Raw genomic sequence first — 24753 nt, 5'->3', positions numbered from 1 at the left:
ATTCAGGAGCTGATGTATCAAGAATCAGGACCGAGCTGGCAAGTTATAGCAGGATAAGTTACTTATAAGGATTCATTGCATCAGTTATGCTTGCACATGCAGCCGGATTATCATATGACAACAGATTTTTAAAGTTAATCTGATGGGCAACAATGTGTAGTGGGCTATAACTCCTCTTGTCTGTATACAAATCTCTCCATGGTCTGGCCCCCACCTACCTGTCTGATCTTCTCCACCACCATTCCCCTTCCAGAGCACTATGGTCAGCAGACCAACTGCGGCTGGAAGAACCCAGGGCCAGGCTGAAAACTAGGGGGGGACCGAGCCTTTTCAGTGGCAGCCCCTAGACTCTGGAACTGCCTCCCGCTACACATCCGTTCAGCTCAGTCTCTGAATGTTTTTAAGTCCCTTTTAAAAACCCACCTCTTTTCACTTGCCAGTGTCTCCCTTTATGCCCCAGTGTTTAGTTTTAAATGTTCTTTTCTCTGCATTTCTTAAATTATTTTAACTGTAGCTCTTTTTGTTTGTGCCTTCCTGTATTTATTTATTGCACTTTACTGTAAAGCACTTTGGTGCGGCTAAGACCTCTGTAAATGCGCTATATAAATAAAATTGACATTGACATTGACAATGATATCATTTATGGTTAATATTTGCCATTTACCCCTGTGAGATCACATTTATGAATATGTGATATTTATGTGTAGAGGGGGGTGTACCACGTGCAGTCATTGAAAATAAGTTCTTTTTTATGTTTTTCACAGAAAATGACCCAAGGCCAAAGAGTTTGAAAAAATAAATAAATAGCATAATTGTTCTTTTAGTGGGCTATAAAAAAACGTGTTTCTCTCTCATGCTCCCTAGTGGTTCATTATACTCTCTTGTAAGCGATTGTTGCTTGTATTAACATTATTAATATGATAATTTGTAATTTTGTATATGCTGTTTAAAGGAACCGTATGTAAGAAATGTATTTCAATTAATCACAAAATGGCCCTGATATGTCACTAGACATTAAGAAATCATGTTAATTTCAAATACTTATATCACTGACAACAGTGGTCCGGCCAGGATATTGTCATTTAAAAAGTGAAGTTGCAGCCCTCAACTGATGTTGATGTTGTGTTTTGTCATGTCATGTTGTGTTTTGGCCTGATACGCCACCCTCCACCTATCTACTAATCACAAAGTTAGTAGTGTTTCGCATCTGGATTGGCAACCTCGAGTCAGGGGGGAGGGGGAGGGGATACACCGCACTACTAGCCTGGGTGTTCCCATGCTGCTTTCGCGATTTGATTCACGCTGCTAAGGCAGCCTGGAGACCATGGAGCAAATTTTCGCCTGAGATAGGGGACCAATCACAGAACAAGGGGGAAAGCAAGACGATGATGAGCTATGCACAGACGCATTTGATAGACATCCGTGGCACCCAATAAACGGATCTGGGCATTTTTTTCAAATACGAGAAAATGAACGTTTGTTTTCCAGACCACGTCTCATTGAGAAGTGGTGGCGCTAGCCAGGCTACTGCACTACAGTCATTTGAAAGTGATTGCAGTACCAGTTTTGGCCACAATCTTATGGTTCCTTTAACCTCTAACTAATAAAATGTTCTACCTGGTTTCACAGTCATTTCCCACTAATGATGCAACCAATGAAAACTATACTAATTTTAATGTTGATAGAGGCCACTTTGCCAACTTGTTAACTAACAGATGGCCTCAAGGGTCCAGTGAAACAAGATGCCTTCTCTGTGTCAATGTGTTATTTCAAATCCTCATGGAGAAAAAAATAAACAATGGCAATCATCCTTGGCATTTTCAAGGACAAGTTTCACATTGTGGTCAATAAGACATTCTTCAGCAAATTGTTGTACCCAACTTGAACCCTCAACTAGCTTACCTTGAACTGCGGCAAATGTGAAAAGATGTAGCCTATGCTTACTGATAAGTTTTATACATGTACTGGTTGGCAATGCACGGAAAGCAACAGGTATGCCGTGTTATGACTGTAATTGAGTAAACCTGTAATAACACTATTGCAAGGACTGTGTAGACTAAATGTGTAGACACAGCACAACTAGTGCTGTCCAATTTCGTCGAACAGAATAGAATTCAGCCGATAAATTCACCCTTGTTTCATGTAGATGTGTCTCATTAGCACAATCAAGCACTATATGAACAAATGAGTTACTTACATCTTCATAAAATCTTAAATTATGCACAGGCATATAACAAAAAAAGAAAAAAAATGAAAAGTCCTAGGCAGTCAGCGTGTCAGCAACATGGGTGGGGGGTGATGCGGAAGTTTGAAAACTACACTACCCATAATCCCGACAACTATAGTTTTTCTTCGGGGTGTGGTTCAGCCTAGTAGTTTTATTCCACCCTGATTTTTGTCATTGCTTCCTTTCTCCTGCGGCGATCCTGTGTGCGGCGAGCGAACTATCCTCTTGGTAAGCTGTGAGTGCAACTGTCACAACTGTTCCACTTTTAACAACAGTTTGCTACTCTTCCACACTATAGGCTACTTGTAAAGCTATGCCTACAACAGGTAAAGTGTTACCTGTGTATTGGACAACGGTTTGTGGAAGAGGTCGTAAAAAAGCTCTTTTTGACGTTCACCAAATTCTATGTTCTTTATACCTTATATCTTCAATATCTGTATGCAATGTTATTCCAAAATATTGGTCAATGTTTAGGTGATTGCATAGGTTGCACACTTTTAACGTAGGCTACAGGTTTTTTTTATATAAACATTTTATTTCTTGGTTTTTGGTTTCAGCTTGAAGATTATAAGGCTTAAAAGACAACATTTACAATGGTAAGTTCTAAGTTCTCATTTCTAAGATAGGCAACTGTTTAGTTGATTAGGTTAGCCTAACAGCAGAGTATAGGTAGTTTAAAAAAAAAGTCAAACGTGGTCATAGGCTACTACTGTGATATGGTATCCAGGCAACACCCACTATAGGTCCTCATCAAGAGGGGAGAGACTCGCATGATAAATTATACTGTGTTTTACTGGGGGTTGATGATGAATAATACATTATCTCTATGAAAGAAACTGAAAATATATAGTAGCCTACTGGTAACTTTTTGTTGTTATGTAATAACTTGCCTAAGATGTAGCTTAGAAGACCTGGGTGTTTTGTAACTTTTGTTTACAGAAAACAGATCACGTGTCAGCTGCTTGTTAGATAGAAACAGAGGAAAGAAAACAATGGTAGTTGTACATAAATACAAGATTTTGAACGGGGAATATATTGAAACTAAGTAACGGTTCAGATGAGTTTTCCCCTCCTAGTTTAGAGTGCAGAGCGGTTCTTCCTTGGTTTGTAGGCTACTACCCAGGCCTCAGACTTGTGAGTCTATGACTCATCTGTGTGGGCAGACTGCCCAGTAGGGCGGATCCCTTCTTTTCCTCTCTTTCTCTCTCTCTCTCTCTGTCTCTCTCGCTCTGTCTGTCTACACTCCTGCACTCCCACTTTATCTTCACGCACCATGCCCACCTTGTCTACCCCTTTTCACCTCTCTCTAATTCTCACTGTTTCTCCACATCATCTTCCCTTTCGCATTGGTTAGGGGAATATCTAAGCCCTAAAGACTATGTCGTTTGCTGTAGTTACGTGGGTGTGGTTCTGCACCATGTGATGACACCAGTGGGTAAACATGCTGTAGCTCTATAAACACTGATAAAGTCCTCATATATCCTCCTGCACAGCACAGTGTGTGTGTGTGTGTTTGTACAGAAGTCCAAACAAGCATTCCTATCCGAGGATGGAAGTCAATCCTGTTTTATCATTTGTCTCTAAAATCACTAACTTCATTTGTATTACGTAGAGAAGTATACCAATAGGTGACTTGATGTTTGTATGGCACTCACACTATATTATTTCTCAGTTGGTGGAGCAAATGTAATTTTAAATGAATAAAAAAAAAAAAAAAACTAGCTGGAAATATGTATTTATGAGTATTTAATTTAATATGTAATATGAGTTTATTTAACAAGTGCATTTAGCTGCAGCTCAGTGACTCATACACATCAATGTTTTGTGGTCTCCTTAGTGGAACATCTGTATGGAACAAGACACAGTGCAAGTTGGGGATAGGACCTAAAGTATGGGAGAGGCTGGGCCTGAGTCATAACCTTACCACTGCTGCACACAAACGAAACTCCCCAAATTCCTTATGTCCCTCAGAGCACACCATAGATCATGTGTCCAGCTTTCCATTTACTCTTTCATTTAGTTTTATACAGTATATTGGATTTGGTTTCACCCCGGTGGAGATGGTGCTGCCTATGACTCGCCTCCCTTGACACCTTAGCTGGTCAGCAGTTGCTTATTGAGTCCAGAGCAGCACCTTGGTCTGAAAGTGAACGTGGGAGCACATGATGTAGAGTCAGAGAGAGAGAGAGAGAGAGAGAGAGATGTTTTTTTCAGACATTCCTCACAAACACAGGATCTCCCTTGTTTCAGTAACATTTCTGGACACTTTTTCAGGGATGACTCACCAAGATTACCCAAAATTCTTTGCTAGACTGGTGGTTCAGCTCATTACAAAAATACCATTCCACTGGTTGGTTTCTCCACCTAACATAGTCTGATGGCATCTCAGCAATGGATACTCTCAGTAGCATTCAGATAATGAATTAATTAAATGAATTAACATGGTGTGACCATAACTTTGTGTTCATCACCACACACCCTAATGGCTGTTTCCAGAGGGAGCACTCTGTGAAGGAACTTGATTGGGATGCCTTATTGTATTCCTAGGTGCAGGAACTGACCTCTGAGATTATCTAACCAAGTAGTGAGTTAATGAATTGCTGCTGAAGATCTATTTCAACCGTACCCAGGTGTCCTGCTGTGAGCTAATGAGAAACTAGGGTGTGTGGGAGAGTGTGCACTAATACTATTGATTGCACATTGCACATATTGCACAGACAGACAGATGCGCACCACACACACACACACACGCACACACACATGCACACACGCACACACACACACACACACAAACCTATAAGTTAATCATAACCTATTTGCTAAAAAAAGATATGATCAAACACACATTGATATGAAAGTCATTTATTTCCATAGCGACTCATCAGGTTGTGTGTGGTGATGGTGTCATAAAACATGTAATGAAGTCTACACGTTTATCTTCATATCACCATAAATCAGGGATTGAGGAACGGAGATGAGGGTGAGATTTGGAGAAAACTGTCCACCAGCTCAGCCAGTGTAGGCTTAATCAGAGATGGCTTTTCCTGTATTTTTAACTGTAATTTATTTATTTCCAAGGGACTAAGTGTTAAGAAAGGAAGACATTTCTGAGTACTGCTGTTGCATCCATTGTGCCTGTCCCTTTAAATGCAGGCCCACCCAAACATTCAGACTTTCCAAGTGGAAAACATTTTTTTACAGTTACTGCTGTAAAAAAATGTAGCAGACCGCTAACCACTCTGAAGACAAAAACTGTGTATATGAGACACTCACTCAGTCACAGTAGTTTACTTCTCTGAATCTTCTCTGAGCACGTAAAACAGACACATGTAAGTGTGCTCATCTGTGTAGTACTGTAACACTGGACTACGATGCATTTCAGCTGAAAAAGTATTCTGACAACATGACCATTGTGGGAAAACATAGGCAAAGACAGCACACAATGGGGGCACAAATGCAGCGGATATTTTAAATTGAATACCTTTATTCTTCTACTTGTATGAAATTCCCCATTTTGACACCCCTTGGACAGTACTACATTTCAGTAAAATCTCTTTCTTATTGTGTGGCTGTTTGTGTGTTTGTTGTGTTTGCCAGGCTGGAAGAGGCACCGTGAAACCCCACCCTGGCTTCAAAGCTAGCGACGATGCTGCAGCCCTCAACAAGGCCATGAAGGGCTTAGGTGAGTCTGAATTAACCAGAAACTTAGCATTATATCTGAGGAGCCTCCCAGAACCTGTGTTTTGGGGAATTTTTGAGTCATGTAGCAAAATGTATTTGTTTTTGTCTGTTGAAAGATCATCACTTTTAATTCAGGAAATAGTTCTGTTTGTTTTCTATTTGATTTTGTTTAAATTTGGCTGACCCTATCATGTGATGCTGGAATGGGTGGCATGACACATGATTCATCATCATCCTCTGCAATTGATTACCTGATGTGGCAATAACAGACCAGCCAATGAGTAGGGATTGCTCAGTTTAGGTGGTAGGTGGTGACTAAGCTGCCTCGAGTTTAAGATATCGACCCCAAGGTAAACTTTGTTATACGAATGTGGAGATGTAGTGGGGGAGAGGGCTGCTGGCATGGAGAAGTGCAGACAGTACAATGGGGTGTTTGTGGTCTGCTTTTATCATTCTGTGTTAATGAGTAGGTGGCTATAGGCTCCCATTGAAACCACTGATGTCCACAAGGTTCACTTGGCAAAAGAGTGGAGTTGAGAAGGAGGAAGGGAAAGCAGGTGTTAGAATGGAAGGACATTTGGCAAATCATTACAACACAGTCATTTAATTTGACTGCTGGGGGCTTAGAAATCTATACGTCCACTTTTAAGGATCCCCCAATAATGGCCTATGCTAAATACTTCAAAAAGCAATGTGTTTCTCGAGTGCAGAGCAATTATGAATGAGTTGGGAGACACTTTGCACATAAACTCTAACTTGGAGTGGGTAGCTTATCATTTAAAAAGGCAGACATTTTTGAAGAATAAAAGACAATGTTCCTTGATGTGCTACATTTTACACAGAGCATGTTCTCTGAAGCCATTAATATGCCAGTAATTTGTTTTTTTAATTATATTTCTTTCAGGCACTGATGAGGACACCATTATTCAGCTTCTGACTGCACGTAGTAACAGCCAACGGCAGGAAATTAAAGCCACCTATAAGACCTTATTCGGCAAGGTAACCCAACAGTACATCCATTCCACATTTTAAAACATGCCAGTACAAATGACATACAAACATGTCTTTGTCTTAAAGGTTCTTCATAGTCATAGTCATTATAGCAGAAATGTTATAGAATTCCTTCCCCACAGTGTTCTTGCTAAGAACCTAAGAACCCTGGATGTCCTTAGCACCTTTACAGATGGTACTCTTCATATCAAGGTTCTCTGGTTGAATCCATTTGGGTGCTAAGGATTGCACAATTTTGTGTATGCAAACAACAGTATGCAAAATCTGTTTGCAATAAAATATACAAATTCACAGTACCAGCCAGGAGATACAACAGTATAAATCTTATCATCCAGCAATGCATGTAACTTTTCACTTTGTGTTGCTTTAACATGGCTAGATAGGGTATTTGGTGAAGATATGTATCTATCTAGAAACTACCATTTACAAATAGTTAGAGAACTCTTTAGTCAAACACTGAAATAATGTTCAAACATGTATAATGTGCAGTATAGACAATGAAATCCAGGGAGGGAAATCCTTGAGTATAATACCCATTGACTTTTCAAACTGTCAGACATTGAGTTGTCAGTGGTAGTCTATATGGTGATGTATAAAAAAAAAAGGAGCGTTTAGTCAGATTTTGTCAGTAAATGAAATCATATTTGCGTCTGTAAACCTGCACACTGAACAGGTTTCTTCAATAAGTCAAGCATCATAGACAAGCAAGTAGCTTGTGTCATTTCAACTTGAATTTGAACAGTGAAATACTGTAAGCTGTAAAAGTGCACCTGCTGTAAAGTCAACATGTGAAAACCACAATCAATATTGTTACGCCTGAATGTTAATGCCTAGGGGCATGCGGATGCATAACCAGTTAATTCAAACTTAAAAGAAAAAGTAAACATGAACAAGGAAGTAAATGAGCGGTTTATTTATAAATTCAAATAAAAGTTCAGGAGGTTTGGTGTTGAAACACCAGACAATAAAAAATGTGTATGAAGTAAAGCAAATTAAACTAACAAACACACAAACAAACACCCTCCCCACTGGGAGTAGCTTGCCAATCCCGGCACACACTACAACAGTAGTTTTAATATGAGCAGGTTTAGATCACACAGCAAGATACAAAGAAATAAAAAAGTTTGTAATCACAGTCAGATTGTAGGTTTAATAAATTGCATTCACTGAATATGATGGTAATTAATGTAATTACAAGCCTAGTTGGGCATACATAAATAAAGATCCCATTGTTTCCCAATGATGCAACAAGGCATGATGTCAGTTCAGCTGTGCCAATACTTCGCCATGGAAAAAAAGAAAATAACATATGTATAAATAAATTTGGTAGTTATTTTACTTAAAAAAATAATTATGATGATATACAGTACACAGACTTATAATAGGCAGAATTCTCTATCTGAAATTATGTGGAATGGCTGGTATTGCACTTTAGAGATTGAACAAGTACCCACTCACTACATGGGTAGCCCAGTATGTTGAAAGGGGAATTCCTACATTGTTAATTTAACAAAAGTGAAAATTAAGTCATGAAGCCACCTTGTGATTCAGATTAACTGAACAAGAGTTCAGTGAAAATCAAGCCAATAGTTTCTGTGTAATCCTGCTGAGCAACAAACAAGCAAACCAGACAGAAAAACCAGGCTGCTTGGTGGAGGTGATAAGCTGAAGAGGCTTGCAGGTCCTAAGTGATGCCGTTTTATTGGAGCATATGGACCTAACCTCAGCATTCAGCATCAGCGGTGAATGTTCAGTATAACTCAATACTCTCTTCTGCTAGAGAGTGATTCTGTTAGGTACACTTACTGCAACTACTGCATTAGTAGTTATCAAGCTAAGCCTGTTGAAACTGCAGGTCCTGTTGTACATTCAGTAACATGCATGCCTGGGATTTTTACATGTTAAGCCAACCAACCATTGTTAAGTCAAATGTGATTCATAATAAGTGACCTATCTAATGCCTTTGCCACAAAATCAATAAATGGTACATTCCCTATGTTAAAAGCTGTGATGAAATGTAGAAAGTTCTGCACCTTAAGAAGAGTTCTTAAAATAAGTAAGAGCATTAGTGTATGTTACTGTGGATCCAGGTAATGTATCTTCAGCTATTAAGCTGGCCCAATAGCACATGATTATAATGTGTCACAGAATTGATTCAGACCCTGCAGTGTAAAGACCTGCATCCCTTGGTAGTTTCAGCTGCATATTTATTTATTTGTTTGATTGTTTAGTGGTCTTGTGGATTTTGTTTGTGTAGTAGAGTCAAACAAAAGGGAGAGAATGCAGTAATTTGAAGAAGAAAAGCCTATAGTGCCTAATATCTAGTGGTATGGCAGTTTCTGTAAACCTAATTAATTCGTTATAGTATATCTTACACTTTGTTGGTCTGAACGGCAAATTCTGATAACACACACACTCTGAAGTGAATTGCCAAAACATATGTGCTGCATCAAAATATGTTTTGTTTGTTCTGTTTAAAGCAATACACCATATTTCTTACCCACTGTTAACACCACTGGTTCCTGTTCACATGGCTTTAACTGGCTTGTGTTAACATGGCTTTCAAATGAGCCACATAATTATGAACTTTGTCTTTTACTTTGATTTCAGATCTTCCCCTTTTCTCATGGCATGAGATATGACTCAATTTCCTTTGCCAAATTTTCTCTTTTCCATTTCCCCTTTCACGCCTTTGTTCTTTGCTTGTTACTAAAGTTAAAGTTCAAATTTAAAGTTGAAGTTCACTGGTGTTTAGCAGACACTTCTTTCCAAAGCAACATAGACTAGCAATGGTAGATTTTGGATTTGAACTCGAAGTTGACCGATTTTCAGGTGGTGGCATTACCACTGCTCCACCACGCCTGCAACTGCCACTTATACAGACCCATAACATGAGAGTAGATTAACCAGTGATGGTGACTAGGGCTTTGACTTTTGCCCAAAAATCATATTCGAAGTTCGTTTGTTTATTAATATTAAAATTAGAATATATTCAAATATGTATTAATAATATTTTAACCATTAAATGTCTTCAGTAAGACCGATATTGGTATCAAACTTAAGTTCTATATGTTCTGTCCACCAGAGGGCAGTGTATCAGTCAATGTCAATAGACTATGTGCAGGAAAGGCTGAGTATTTATGCGTGTGTTAAAATTGTTATTATTGAGCATAGGGCCGGGCGATAAAACGATAGCGATATGTATCGCAATAGACATGTAATCGATAGCCTATCAATAAAAAATACGTTCGATAGAACATTCATAATTAAAAGCAACACACACCTCCTGCCTTACGTTGTCCATAAATAAATAGGCTAAATATATCTTGCATTGTAGTATGTCAAACTCTACCAGAGTAGGAGATAGAAGTAGGCCTACCTCAACACAGACTCTCCTTGCCCCGTGCACTCTTTCTCTCTCCCTCTCAACAGGCGCATCCCTCCTCAGCATGCACATGTAATCCAAACATTAATCGTGTAAGACGACATGCTATTAGGGGTTTGCACGGCGTGTCATCAGATCTGGACATCGCCATATTGGAGATACTCGCCTCATTAGAAAGCATTAGGCACTGAAGTAAATTCCTAACATCGTCAAGGAAAATGGTTAATTATTGCCGTGTTTTAGGTTGTACCAATAGGTCAGACTGAGAAAAACATCTGGTGTAGGTATCGACTTCCAAAAGTTATTAAAAAACCAGGGAGAAGGGACAATAATGCCAGAAGTTATCAGAGGAAGGGGGGCGCTTGTGGTTGAACTTGGTACTTCGTCTCCCTCACCCAACTCATATGGATCTGCGCTGCCAATAATCCGTAATTTCTCGAAATATCGTGCCTTTTCTTGTGGTCCAAGTCTTCATCCAATCACAGCGCTCTATTTTGTTAGAGAGTCTTAAGGCGGGCTTAACAGGATAACGACAGTCCTGCGAAAGTGAACAACAAGGAAGGTGGCTATGGCGAACGAAGAGCGGTTGTTTGAATCGGCGTTGGTGGCAATTTTGGAGGAGTTGGACTTGTGCTTTTCTTTGAAAGTTGAGCAACACAATGCACTTAAGTCATTCCTTTCGAAGAAGGATGTATTTACCGTTTTGCCGACCGGATACGGATATGGTCGTAGCGCTGGCCTATTGCATGCCTAGGCAGTTTGAAAGACAATTCTCTGCCCGCCCCTTGGATTAAGCGAGGTGAATAGTTCGATTCCAGACTATACATTTCAATGAAATAGGATGGCCGGCCAGGCTAATATAAAGGTAGAGTTGCGACAACTCCATTGACGCTAATGTTCCATTTTTTTTCAACAATGGCAGCTAATGGAATGGAAGCCTCAAATAGTTCCCTGAAGTTAACAATTAATAATAGCAGCAGTGCAGTTACAGCAGTATAGACTGTTTGTAGCCAACATTTCAGACTCAGATTTACCTTTGCCTCATCCGAATAATAATAATAATAATAACTGTGTATTTAATCATTTGATATGTGGATAACTTTCAGTGGACTAAACAAAAGGTAAAGATTTTGTTATCACAAGGCTAGCTGGTTCGTTATATGGCGAAGCATATAGCCAACTTTGTTTGCAGCAGTGAAGCTGAGTTTGTTGTTAACATTGTTGGTAACTGTCAGGGAATTTAACCCCAACATATAGATACAAGAACCACAACACGTAGTATGGCTTTGCCCACAAACTCTGGTACCAAGAGGAGAGCCTGCTAATGTAGGCCTAAGGAAGAATTCCTCACACCGTCAGTCTCTGACTCTGCAGCCCAAAAGCTGTGTCTTTTATTGTACAGATGCACACAGAAAATAGGAAGCAAGACATAGCGACTTTATTGTGACATACTCTTATCTCACCCACACACACACACAGACAGGGTGCAGTTCCTGTCTGTCTGGGTGCACACTTAACTTGTACTCTCTGTTCTTAGAGCTCAGCACAACAACATTTAACTTGAACTCTCTGTTCTTAGAACTCAGCACAACACTATTTCTGCTTACAGCTTACACAAATGGTTATACAATGATAATAATTTCCTTACAGTAACTTAAACGTTTCTTCAGTTAGCAGTAGCCTACTGTTTTTTTTTATGTTGCATTCATTTTCATTGGCAAAAGCTAGCCTAATATATAATATAAAATGAGAATGTAACGTTAATTTAGATAGGCCTAGGCTACATTTATGGGGTGGGTGCTATTGCGTTTTCTAAAGAATCTCCCGTCTTGGTTTTGTACAGAAATTAATATTAAGGGACACATACGTAAAAGGGAGAAAAAGCTTCTTTTTTTCCCCCCCTTTTTCGCATGTCCAAATTTCCGTCAAGGATTCCCGGGACACTGAAAGACCGGGGTAGACGAAACTTGGTGGGCATGTAACCCCATATGGATAGCATGGAACCATCGTTTTTCATTTTGATTTGTAGCCCCCCCGCTGGACTGCACCCCCCTAAAGGAGGGTAGGGCAGACACAGTTTTCTGTGAATATCTCGAGAACCATAAGGTTTAGGAGGACCATTTTTTTTGTATGTTGATCTCAATGGGCCATGTCAACCCATTCCATAACCACTCATTTCATGTATAGCGCCACCTAGTTAAACACAAAAAAGTAAAAATGAGGTGTTGTAATCGCAGGTATCTGTGACCTAACATAGTCAAAACTGCACGAAATTGGAAGTGTAGGATCATTATGACACCCTCTGAATGCACGCCAAGTTTCGTGGAATTCCGTTCATGGGGGGCCACACAATAAATTAATTTATGTTACTATACACCAACTGGCCTGTAGGTGGCCGGAGACAGTTTTCTGTGAATATCTCGAGAACCGTAGGGCCTAGGAGGTCCACCTTTTTTTTGTATGTTGGTCTTAAGGGGGCATGTCAACCCATCCCATTACCACTTATTTCATGTATAGCGCCACCTAGTTAAAAATTAAAAAGCAAAAAATTAGGTGTTTTCATCACAATATCTCTGGCTGACATGGTCAAAACTGCACGAAATTGAAAGTGTAGGATCATTATGACACCCTCCGAATGCATGCCAAGTTTTGTGAACTTTCGTTCATGGGGGGCCTTACAATAAAATAATTTATGTGTACATTTAGTGACCGTACACCAACAAGGATTCCCGGGACACTGAAAGACCGGGGTACACGAAACTTGGTGGGCATGTAACCCCACATGGATAGCATGGAACCATCGTTTTTCGTTTTGATCTATACCCCCCCCGCTGTACTGGACCCCCCGGAAGGAGGGTAGGGCAGACACAGTTTTCTGTGAATATCTTGAGAAACGTAGGGCCTAGGATGACCAATTTTTTCCGTATGTTTGCCTCCAGGGGTCATGTTAACCCATTCCATGTGCACACATGTACATAAACAGATACACACGCACACACATACATTCACAGTAATCATACGTATGACACATACTCACACAGTAGACATATGTACTCATGCATGCACATGCACAAACACACATACGCAGGCAAACACACAAGCACGCACACACACACACACATACACATAAACATAAACGTGTACATGCACACATGCACACAATTCAAGAATTTCTCAGAATTATGAACAGGCAAGATGGGGGTGGCGTTGTATAAAATGAATTTTACATGTGAAATCTATGAACTAATCATCTTTTGGTACTTGTTGTCTAGCAGATACCAGTGAGAATTGAGTGTGGATAATGCAATTTAGTGAGACAGTTAGAATCATATAGGCCTTTCAGCGTGATTTATTTTTGTGGAAAAAATGTGCTGGACTGGGCGGCGGTCATATTTTGTACCGCTCTGCGGTACATCTAGTTTATTTGAGTGTTTTTCATGATTGTGTTGCCATTTCTTTTCCCTGTTTGCTTTGATTGATAACTGAGGTGATTAAAATCAGAGGAAGGTTTAAAACTAGATGTACCGCGTAGCGGTACAAAATATGACCGCCGCTCAGTCCTGCACATCCATTCCGCGAAAATAAATCATATTAATGAATTTGTCTCCATCTTCTACTCCATTCCCCACTCTTGAAACTTTTGTGTATGCTTGTTTGAAATGTGTGTTTGCACACATTCCGCACACAAAGTAGCCTACTGGCGCTGCAAAGGTGAATAGATTTGTTTCTGGGCCAAAAAATCTGTAACATTGTTATAAAACCTTTAAAATCTCTAAACAATCACAAGTAGGGCAGTTCATCACAGTCCATCCATTCCACTGGACTGATGAAAGGTACACCTGTAGGCTACATTGTATTTGGGAAAAGCAGAAGGTAGCAGCATAATGTATTTATTTATTTATTATTAAACAAAACAATCCCTGTCAGTTCCATGCAGTTTTCAACAGCTATCAAGAAGAGAGGTCATGTCATGGATTTTTGTGAATGTTTCTTCTTCTACATATGCATAAGTTTAGTCATCTAGTTCAAATGATATTCAGCTTTATTGTCAATGCACAAATGAAATACCAGTAGTCTAAAACAAAATGCCGTTTTTCCCAGTGGTGCAAATAACTGACATGTCCAAAGGGCCTTCATGAAATGCGTTGCGAGACTGTTCATACACATTTTAACGGGCAAAGTTGAAGAGCTACTCTCCGTTATTGTTTGTGCAAATAATATGCTGATTCATGTTCCCTTGCATTTTGCAACCATGAGGTCAATGGTTAAGCTCAATCTTTTGACGCAATCTTTTGATTTTCACCCAGCCTAGTCCATGGTAGGCGCCCGATTGAAATATTGTTTAATTTTGCGATTGAGATATCCACGCACTGGCGCCCCCCCTGCGACGTGTTCGCCCCCCGGTTTTAGAGCTATTCTAAATGCAAAAATGCATAGAGGGAGTTATGACAAAACCGTGACTGTTAACAAACTATAAGCTATATAAGGTAGGCCCTATGCTAGGCCTATTACACAACACAAATTGTCGCTAGGCTATGCTGGCGACCCAAATAAAATCTCCGTTGGAACCAATGGCTTACACCTTACAGTATCAAGCTGCCACCTCTTGGCGAAAAAGTTAATAGTTTTGCATATCAGTAGTAATACATTTCACGTAGCTGTGAATCACGGAAAGGGCGAATGAAGTGGACACTTCTAAACGGAACCCAACCCACTGTACAGTAGCTCAAGGTCTGTGGCTAAAGCAGCCATAATGAAAGCGTTATCATTGTTTGGATACTTCACACACACGTGTTTTTTCAATCGCATAGACTACAACTACCAAGCTGGAATCAAAGCACATCGACTCCCCTCTCACACCCTAAACACGCACTTCGAACAAACAAAAAGCGCCTCAGTCTCACGGAATAGCCATAGGCAAAACTGTATCTGACCCTTGTAACGTTGGTACTAAATCATTCATCGCAAAGAATGATTTTTGTAGCACGTGCAACAAATATGTGTAGGTACAGCCCTGCCCTGAATACATCTCAACGTGCGCTCTAAAACATCTGGTTTAAATGGAGATTGTAGATCATCACGGGATCATAGACAGGTTATCTTTCAGGTAGCCTATATATTTTCCATTAAAAAACCATCACGTAGCGAACGTGTTGTGGCTAACTCACTTAGCTCCTGTTAGTAGCCTAGGTTATGGTCATAAGCAAATGAGATGACAGTCGAAAGATACAATTAGTGCTGTTATCGATTTGCTTGGTAGCTTATAAACGCATTTATGGGTTTCTACAAATACATCAGTAATCAAATTGGCCTCCATCACTCAACCATGCTAACGGTAACATTATTTTACCTACGTTCTGCTATTGATAGGATTAACGTAGCCTACCTGCAGTAAAAAACAAGCATGTCCGATAAACATTCTCAGATTTATTTCGGCTTCAAGAGGAAATGGGAATTACATGTCATGCAGAAATCATCCTACCCTTAGACGTTCTCTGCGGTAAACTACTGTAGCCTACAGTCTTGTCCTTGTAGGAAGCATAGTGTCTTTCCAACCCATTTAAGATTAACTTCCAACAAAATTACGTCTCACTGCAACGATGCGCCATCTAGTGGACAAACGACTACTTATCGCCAATACTGGAAATGCAGCCATGATGATGATGATGAATATTTATTTTGGCTTTCTTTTAATCCTACTGAATTTGTAATTATGTATCGGCCGTTCTAATACCGATAGTATGTGGGTGCCTGTGTGTGTGTGTGCATGTGTATATGTGTGCACCACCATCTACAGGCCAATGAGTGTAGAGTCACTAAATGTACACACAACTTAATTTTTTAGACCCCCCCATGGATGAAATTCTACGAAACTTGGCATACCCCCAGAGAATGTCAGGTTAATCATACACATAAAATTTGGTGCAGTTCTGAACGTCTTTACTGAAGAGAGGGGCGATTAAAGCAGAATGATATTGCATTTTCATTTTTTACCGGGGGGGTGCAAATCACAAATGAGTGATTATGGGCTAAGTTGATGTGGGCCCTTGAGACCAACATACCATAAAAATTTCTTCATCCTCGGTGCCACGGTTCAGGTAGTTATTGAGGAAAAACTGCATTTTTTGGGTTTCGGGGGGCCCAGCGCGGAGGGGGAGTGGCCCCTGGGGACCAAACGAAATTTTTCCGTAAAAGTCTAGTGGGGCTACATACCCACCAAATTTTATGTGCCCTGGTGTTTCGGTGCCCCGGGTATCGTTGACCAAAATTTCAGGAAGTAGATGACGGGAAAAAAAAAAAAAAAAAAAACTTTGACAATCCCTATATGACCGCTTCGCTAGCTTCGCTAGCGGCGGTCATAATAAAAGTGTCTATTATGTCTATGTGTGAGCGCACTAAGCGCGAACCAGCCAGGATGCTAACGTCACCTACAGGAGCCCAGATGACCAATAATAGCCTTGCTAATGAGCTCTCGATTTTACTTCACCAGGCGTGAAAAAAAACCTCGGAATCTGAATTGAAAACAACGTTTACAACCAAATAGATTTATAGAAATTATCTCCATAGGCTACAGGTTCGAATATTAAGAGATCCCTAAAATTTGTTCGAATATCTTTAATTTTAAAAATAATCGAATTATATTCGAATAACGAAGTTCGGAGTCAAAGCCCTAATGATGACTGATATCAAATCTTATTCACACATTTGAACAAGGCTTGGATGTCGTTTAAATTGTATTGATTCCGATTCCGGTTCCGATTCTGCTTGTTTATTCTGATTCTTATCGGTTCTAACATTTCCGTTCCCAACCCTACATTTGTGTATGGTTATGGTTTTGGTATTTAGCAGGAACTTTTGTCCAAAGCGACATACAAATAACAGTAAACAATTTAAAAGTTGGGAAGACTGCACCAAGGAGAACAGCAATAAACAACAATGTCAATCCAATCAATAGCCTAATGAAAATAAATAAATACTATAATATACAAACCATAACACAAAAGAAACACTTAATAAACTAAGTGCATATTGAACAGATACGCTTTTAGGCCCCTCTTGAAAGACCCAAAACTATCGCAGGAATGGAGAGGACTGAGCAACTCATTTCACCAACAAGGAACCTGAGGAAAAGAATTTGTCTTAGCGTTTATGGCTGGTCGACACAACAGACGCTCATCAGACTGCAGTGGGTGGTTGGGGATTTACATCTTGATCATTGAATTAAGATAGCAGGGAGCAGATCCAGTCAGTGCCCTATAGGCCAAAGTGAGAGATTTAAATTGAATTCTGGCCACTATAGGGAGCCAGTGGAGAGAAGCTAGGAGAGGGGTTACATGTGTCCAGGTGTGCTGCAGCATTCTGAATCAATTGTAACAATCTTACTGCACAAGCAGGTAGGCCTGCTAACAGTGAATTACAATAGTCCAGCTTGGAGATAATCATGGCCTGCACAAGAAGTTGTGTGGAATCTTGTGTCAGATAAGGTCTGATCTTCCTAATATTGTAAAGGATAAACCAACATGATTTTGCAATTGAGGCTGGAAACATCAGAAGCTCAGTTTTTGAGAGATTAACCTGAAGGTGCCGATCTTTCATCCAGACTGAAATATTTTTAAGGCATGCAGAAATCCGATGAGAAAACTCTAGAGTCTTCAGGTGGGAAAGATGGATAAAGTTGAGTGTCGTCCGCATAGCAATGATAGTCAAATCCATGGGAGCGAATGATCTCACCAAGAAAGTTTTTTGTAAATAGGGAAAAGCAGGGGCCCTAATACTGATAATGATTTAGAACGAGTGGGTGTATGGATTTCATGTTTGGCGAGGTAGTTCTGAAATACCACAGAGGAATTGAGCAACAACAACATTGAACTCCCTCTTATAGGTCTTGCTGTAGAATAAAGAGGTGTTAGCAGATGAGGTGGGGATGAGGTGTGATGACATAGTAGAAGCGCTGGGAGACTCCCATTCCCTACAGCACCAGGAGAGTGAGAATACTGAAGGCCCTGAATTTTTATTACAAACAATGTCAACACAAACGCAACATCCATGTGGTTGCATAGGGGCCTCTCCCATCCATTTTACTGCGTCCACGGACAATAGCAGTGAACAGTCTTTACATTCCTGTGGTCTCTGGATTCCCCATGTTACGAGCTGGCTGGCTCCGTGTGGAAATTAGCTTGTTAAAGTGCTCTGCTGTGGGCTTGTGATTCTGATCTGAATCTCTCTGGGTCTCTTAGGACCTGGTAGGTGACCTGAAGTCGGAGCTGGGTGGGAAGTTCGAGACTCTTATGGTGGGTCTAATGACATCTCCCCTTGCCTATGATGTGGAGCTGCTCAGGAACGCCATCAAGGTACACACACACAAACATGGATTGCATAATCCCCCCCCCCCCCCACACACACACACATACACACATCCTACCTACTGTTGAAACCCATGCAAAGCCAGCCTGAGACAGGGAATGAGGAAGTGATCGAGGATGTGGCTCACCTCATTATTTCTGGTCCACAGGGAGCAGGGACGGATGAGAAAGTACTGATTGAGGTCCTGGCCTCCAGAACAGCCAAACAGGTTCGAGAGATCATTGCTGCGTACAAGCAAGGTAAGGTCAAGGGTCGCCCTGTTCACATGGAGTCCCAGGTATCATAAGCATGAATGTAATGAGTATAGAGCTACATTTACAGCCTTAAAGTAACACAATGATAGGAATACCCCTTTTGTCAATCTTCAACATACTGATTACCCATTTAGTGCTACTATTGGTCTAAACCCATGAAAAGGTTCATGCTCCTAACTATGACAACAACATTACATAGTGCACAACAAGTGTTCCAGGATTTCAGCAGCAGTGTGAGAGACCATTTAAGTATAAGTATATATACTCTTTTGATCCCGTGAGGGAAATTTGGTCTCTGCATTTATCCCAATCCGTGAATTAGTGAAACACACTCAGCACACAGTGAACACACAGTGAGGTGAAGCACACACTAATCCCGAGCTGCCTGCAACAACAGTGGCGCTCGGGGAGCAGTGAGGGGTTAGGTGCCTTGCTCAAGTGCACTTCAGCCGTGCCTACTGGTCGGGGTTCGAACCGGCAACCCTCCGGTTACAAGTCCGAAGTACTAACCAGTAGGCCACGGCTGCCTACTACATTTGGCTTTTCCAAGTTAAAAGAGCTACAATCTGTTGCTTTAAGACATTATGATTTAATGATTTTTCTCAGTCGTGTACGATGTGGTAACTCCTGCTAGATGCTTTATTTGGTCGTTCCTCACAACTGATAACTCTTGACTGCTGTGCATGTGCGCTCTGCTCTGCTCACACTACAAGACACTTGACATGGTGACTTGTGTTGCTAGGGACTATTGTACATACTGGGCAAATCAGAAGCTATAGCTCTTGATAATGAAATGCTGTGTCACTGACTTCAGACCAGGCTTTTAAAGCCGGCACACACCTTTTTATGACCAACAGACCCATTAGCAGACAGATGGACACATGTTTATTTGTTATTTAAACCACACGGTCACCGGACAGTTAGATGATATATGAATTGGTCTCAAACTTGCAAAGACACTGGTGTAGTACCTGTTGCTTTATTGTGCTGGGTGTAGATGGGGCCTGATGTTGATGATGTGCTTTTCTCTCTAGAATATGATGATGACCTGGAGGAGGACATCATAGGAGACACGGATGGCCATTTTAAGAGGATGCTGGTGATTCTGTTACAGGTCAGGACTCATTCTAAACAGACATGTTCTCGCTTACACGCTTTTTTTATCTGGGTGGTTCTGAATGGGTTCTCTGTCCTCAGGCAAGCAGACAGCAAGGAGTCCAGGAGGGTAACATCGAGAGTGATGCTCAGGTCAGTCATGCATTTGTGTGTATGTGCGTATATTTTTCATACGTTTGTGTATAGGCAAAGACTATGTAAAACCTTTACTTTTATTCTTTTATTTGACCTGGTCTGGTAGATGCCTGGTCTAATTTTCTTTTCGCGTGTGATTGGCACATGTCTGTGTTCTTGGACGTTGCCTTGTTTGCATGGCCATTTGAAAATGCACACCTGTGCCTGTGGTTGATGGTGCTGCCATGTTGCAGACCTTGTTTGCTGCAGGAGAGGCGAAGTATGGCACTGATGAGGAGCAGTTCATCTCCATCATGGGCAACCGCAGTGCTGAGCACCTCCGCAGGGGTATGTACACACACCATGGCATCCATGGCAACATTAATCTACCCATCACTCCGCAGGGGTACGTACACACACCATGGCATCCATGGCAACATTAATCTACCCATCACTCCGCAATATTGACACTCATTAAGTAAGGGATAATGTATAGAACGCCGGTCATTATGGGGAAAATAAGTCCCGACAGGGCGAACCGGACCCCGACGCGCCAGCGGAGGGGTCTTGTTTCGCCCTGAAGGGACTTATTTTCCCATAATGACCGGCGTTCTATACATTATCCCGCTTATTATACGGCTACTTGCCAAAACGAAAAAATAAACTCCATGATATGTCTCTTTACACTTATTTTTTACCGTTTCGTCGTGGCTTTTGCTGAGATACAAATAGTTTGCAACACACGCTGAACTTGAATCAAACATTCTTTAGAACACAGCTGATCAACCGTCTGCTTTCAGTTTTGAATGAAGTTCCAAGCACAAACTCCGTTGCCATTGACAGCGGTCATTCTTGTTTTCAGAGGTCCTTTCCCAAGAAATAATGACTGCTAGAACTTTCGGAAATCCCATTCAAGTCAATGGAGCATTCTACTTGCATTGTGAAGAGCTGTATAATAATCAATATTAATGCTAACATCATTCTGTTATTGATGCTAACATTAATAACTTCACTAACATTGCTATCAATGCTACATTAACCCATATCTCATGAACATTAATACCAATGTCAAACTTTTAAACATCACCTTTGTATAGCAATCTCTTCCCAGATGTGTTTATGCAAGATGATGCATGAGCACATATCTGTACATGTGCATCAGTCAGTATAGCCTTAAATAAACATTGGAACCTCACATGACGGTGGTAGTGGTAGATAGTGCTGTGTGTGGCTGTATTGCTGTCCTTCTCTGATGGTTTTCGTTGTGTTCTGTTCCGTAGTGTTTCAGGCGTACATGAAGATATCTGGCTTTGAGATTGAGGAGAGCATCCAGAGAGAAACCTCGGGCAATCTGAGAGACATCCTGCTGGCTGTGGGTCAGTTATCTCAGCATTTCTCTCTTTCCTTTTGCTTTCTGCTCTTTTCTGTCTTCTATACACTTTGCCCTTATATTTATTCTCCTGTTTGTCTGTCTGTCTCTTGCTTGCTTTCTTTCTTTCTTTCTTTCTTTCTTTCTTTCTTTCTTTCTTTCTTCTCTTCTTTCCTTCCTTCCATCTTTCTATCACATAGACATACACACACAAATCAATGGAAGTTAATTTCACATGACACCCACATGGTTCCCCTTTGTGCTTGTTTACACCCCAGGCTAAGATGTGAGTCTCCAGACACTGTCTACAACCTTTAACTAAATTATAGCCTACTTTACTCCTCTTGAATAGGCTGCAGTTTCACTTGGCTTGGGCACACTAAATCTGATTCAAGCCATTTGTCCAAAATACATTTTGACTTGGTCATGGTTCCTCCACCCTAGCAGTGAAAACTTTGTAGTAACAAATGAATCCGGTGAATTGATGGAGCCATAATGGAATATCACAACAGACAGTTATTGAACATAACCCCAATCTGAAACATAACCCTGACTAACTCTGACATTTTAAGTCAATAAGAGTAGCGAGTCTAGTAGCGAAGCTGCCAAATCTAACGACTGCCATTTTCCTTACCCAGTGAAGTGTGCCCGTAGCGTGCCAGCCTACTTTGCAGAGATGCTCTACTCTGCCATGAAGGTGAGATGATGGAAATATTGGCAAAAAAAGAATCCTGTAAATTTGTGTATTATGTATGCTCTATTATTCTACAATGTATGTGCACCTCCATTAATCACCTCTAGGGGGCAGGCACTGACGACCAAACTCTCATCCGAATCATGGTGTCTCGCAGTGAGGTTGACATGCTGGATATTCGCACAGAATTCAGAAGGATGTTTGCCACCTCCTTACATGCCATGATCAAGGTGTTGTATCCATTGCAAACTCACATAGTCATTTTCTTAAGCGTAGCCACAGACTTTTGTGCTGCTGAATATTTTTCACTTCCACTATCATGCTACTTCACTATTGTGTTACTTCCCAATTCAGTGTTGAACATTGCATCACTAATATGTGTGTGTTTGTGTGTGTGTGTGTGTGTGTAGGGTGACACCTCTGGGGACTACCGCAAAGCCATGCTCTTGCTGTGTGGAGGGGATGACGCATAGTCTGCTCAGCCATCTCACCCTGTCTCAGCTCACAGAGGAACACAAGAGGCACTCCGGTGTGTCCACAACAAGCACAGGAGACAGATCAATGCAATAATGACTCTTCATAACTCATTTTAAACTTGTCTATTCAAATGTGAAATCTCATTATGGTCTACTAAATTCCATTTGGTGTACTACATATATAAATATTCAGTCAATGTATTTATTATATACATATATACTTGCTAATACCATAATCACAAGTTTATGTGTTTGTTATTAATCATGATTTTATACTGAAATCATTCAGATATTTTTGCATGCAAACTGCATTGTTATGCATTTCTAAATAAAATAAAAAAATCATTTGTCTTGTGGACATTTGATCTGAAGGTAACTAACAGACATTGACTGAATCTCTGGGGCTGTTAAGAGCAGACTGCACAGTGCTCTTCACTGACGATCATGCCTTGTTTGAATCATGCTTCTGTCAATGCAGTGTGTCCTCAGGCCACTGAGGTGCTCAAGGACATATCTGAATAAAGGCATTTTCAATACGCTGCATTTGTGTGACATGAAGCGAATTACATGCTCTAGTCAAGTCATTCCCAACTGTTCTCCTCCTGTGTTAAGTGTAGCGTGACGGCCAGGCACATGACCTGGACTCATTTCTGTATGAAGTAATTGGGCAAAAATCTTTATTTACTGTATTTTATACAGTGCTGTACACTGGATAGAATCCAACAACAAATGAATTTCAATTCTTGAATTTCCCCTTGAGGATCAATAAAGTATCTATCTATCTATCTAACAAGTTGTAGTTTGTACTTGCAAAGTTCTTGAAATACCACGTAAGAATGTCAACATGGTCATTCCTAACTGCCATTCTGACCAGTAGAATAGTTTGATATTGATATCCTCTCTATTATTCCGCCAGTAGAGACAAACAGTGCCCATGGAAACGCAAAGACTAATGCTCTGAGTAAGAACATGAATAACTTATAATTTTAAAGGAAGCAATGTAATTATACACTAGTGATTGAAATGACAGCAGAGCCTTCTTATAATATCCATAGTTAATCCAGAGAGGCAATGCTGGTCACAAGAAATGGCAAGATATGGTCCTGGAAATAATACCAATCAATGCTTTAAGGCATAATCTATGGTTTGGACAAATGTGTCTGAGAGACAGACATTCACCAATTTAGGACCATGATAGTAATGTATTGAATTATCAGTTGCATTTCTCAGCAGCCTGTACACAAGGATAACAAGGATTCTACTGTTTTTTCACTCAGACCCAACTTCTTTGTGAACGCCAGTTGTCAAAGTTATAATGACCGCCACTAGCATATAGGAATTGTCAAAGTTTTTGTTCCGGGAGGCTGGGCCGAAAAATGCAGTTTTTTCCTAAATAACTATCCGAACCGTGGCACCAAAGATGACGAAATGTTTATGGTATGTTGGTCTCAAGGGCCTGCATCAACCTAGCCCATAACCACTCATCTTGCACCCCCCCCCCCCCAGGAAAAAAAATACGCACGCACTCACGCACATACACACACACACACACACAAACACACACACCCCATTACCCCCCCCCCCCCAACATACATACACACTCACAAGCGAACACACACACACATACAGAGAGAGAAAGAAGCACACATACACAAAAGCAAAAACACATATGCAAACAGCCATTTACATACACAAATGTTGTAAGAGTAGGGGATGGAGTAGAAGATGGAGACCAATTTACAAGCGTGATTTAATTTTGCAGAGGAATGAGTGGTGGTACATTGCAGTACATCTAGTTTATTTTCAGTATACAAAAAAGAAAGGTCAGGTCACTGATATGTTTCTCATTGCAGTAAGGATGCCCACTAGGGAGCAGTAGAGACAACAAAACATTTGGAAAAGGAATACACAGTGACCAGTCAAAAGATTTAGAAAAGGAAAACACAGTGGCCAGCCAAAATATTTAGAAAAAGAATACACAGTGACCAGTCAAAAATACAGTACACTTGGCTGTGCTTAAAGGACAGCCATACATGTCTAGCAATACAAATAAATAAATAAA

The 24753-nt window shown here is 40.6% G+C and overlaps 1 protein-coding gene across 2 annotated transcripts; it reads left to right on the top strand.

The window, feature by feature from the left end:
- The first annotated feature begins 2386 nt into the window (after positions 1-2386).
- Positions 2387-23232, top strand: anxa5b (annexin A5b). 2 transcript variants are annotated; one of them, XM_076294026.1, is made up of 13 exons: positions 2387-2455; positions 2785-2823; positions 5825-5909; positions 6813-6907; positions 18542-18655; positions 18817-18907; positions 19957-20036; positions 20120-20170; positions 20407-20500; positions 21433-21528; positions 22160-22218; positions 22323-22445; positions 22626-23232. In XM_076294026.1, exons 2-13 carry the CDS (start codon positions 2821-2823, stop codon positions 22686-22688), a joined length of 954 nt encoding a protein of 317 aa, XP_076150141.1. In that variant the 5' UTR covers positions 2387-2455; positions 2785-2820; the 3' UTR covers positions 22689-23232. The 2 variants fall into 2 exon arrangements, with proteins under 2 accessions (XP_076150141.1, XP_076150142.1); XM_076294027.1 differs by having other exon boundaries at positions 2426-2462.
- The last annotated feature ends 1521 nt before the right edge of the window (positions 23233-24753 follow it).

Source organism: Alosa pseudoharengus, unplaced genomic scaffold, assembly GCF_046254945.1.
Source record: "Alosa pseudoharengus isolate Yale_2024_CS ecotype anadromous, Long Island Sound unplaced genomic scaffold, YU_APseudo_1.1 YU_APseudo_1.1_scf_2, whole genome shotgun sequence".
Classification (NCBI taxonomy): Eukaryota; Metazoa; Chordata; class Actinopteri; order Clupeiformes; family Clupeidae; genus Alosa; species Alosa pseudoharengus.
This window is presented reverse-complemented; position numbering and strand designations above follow the sequence as displayed.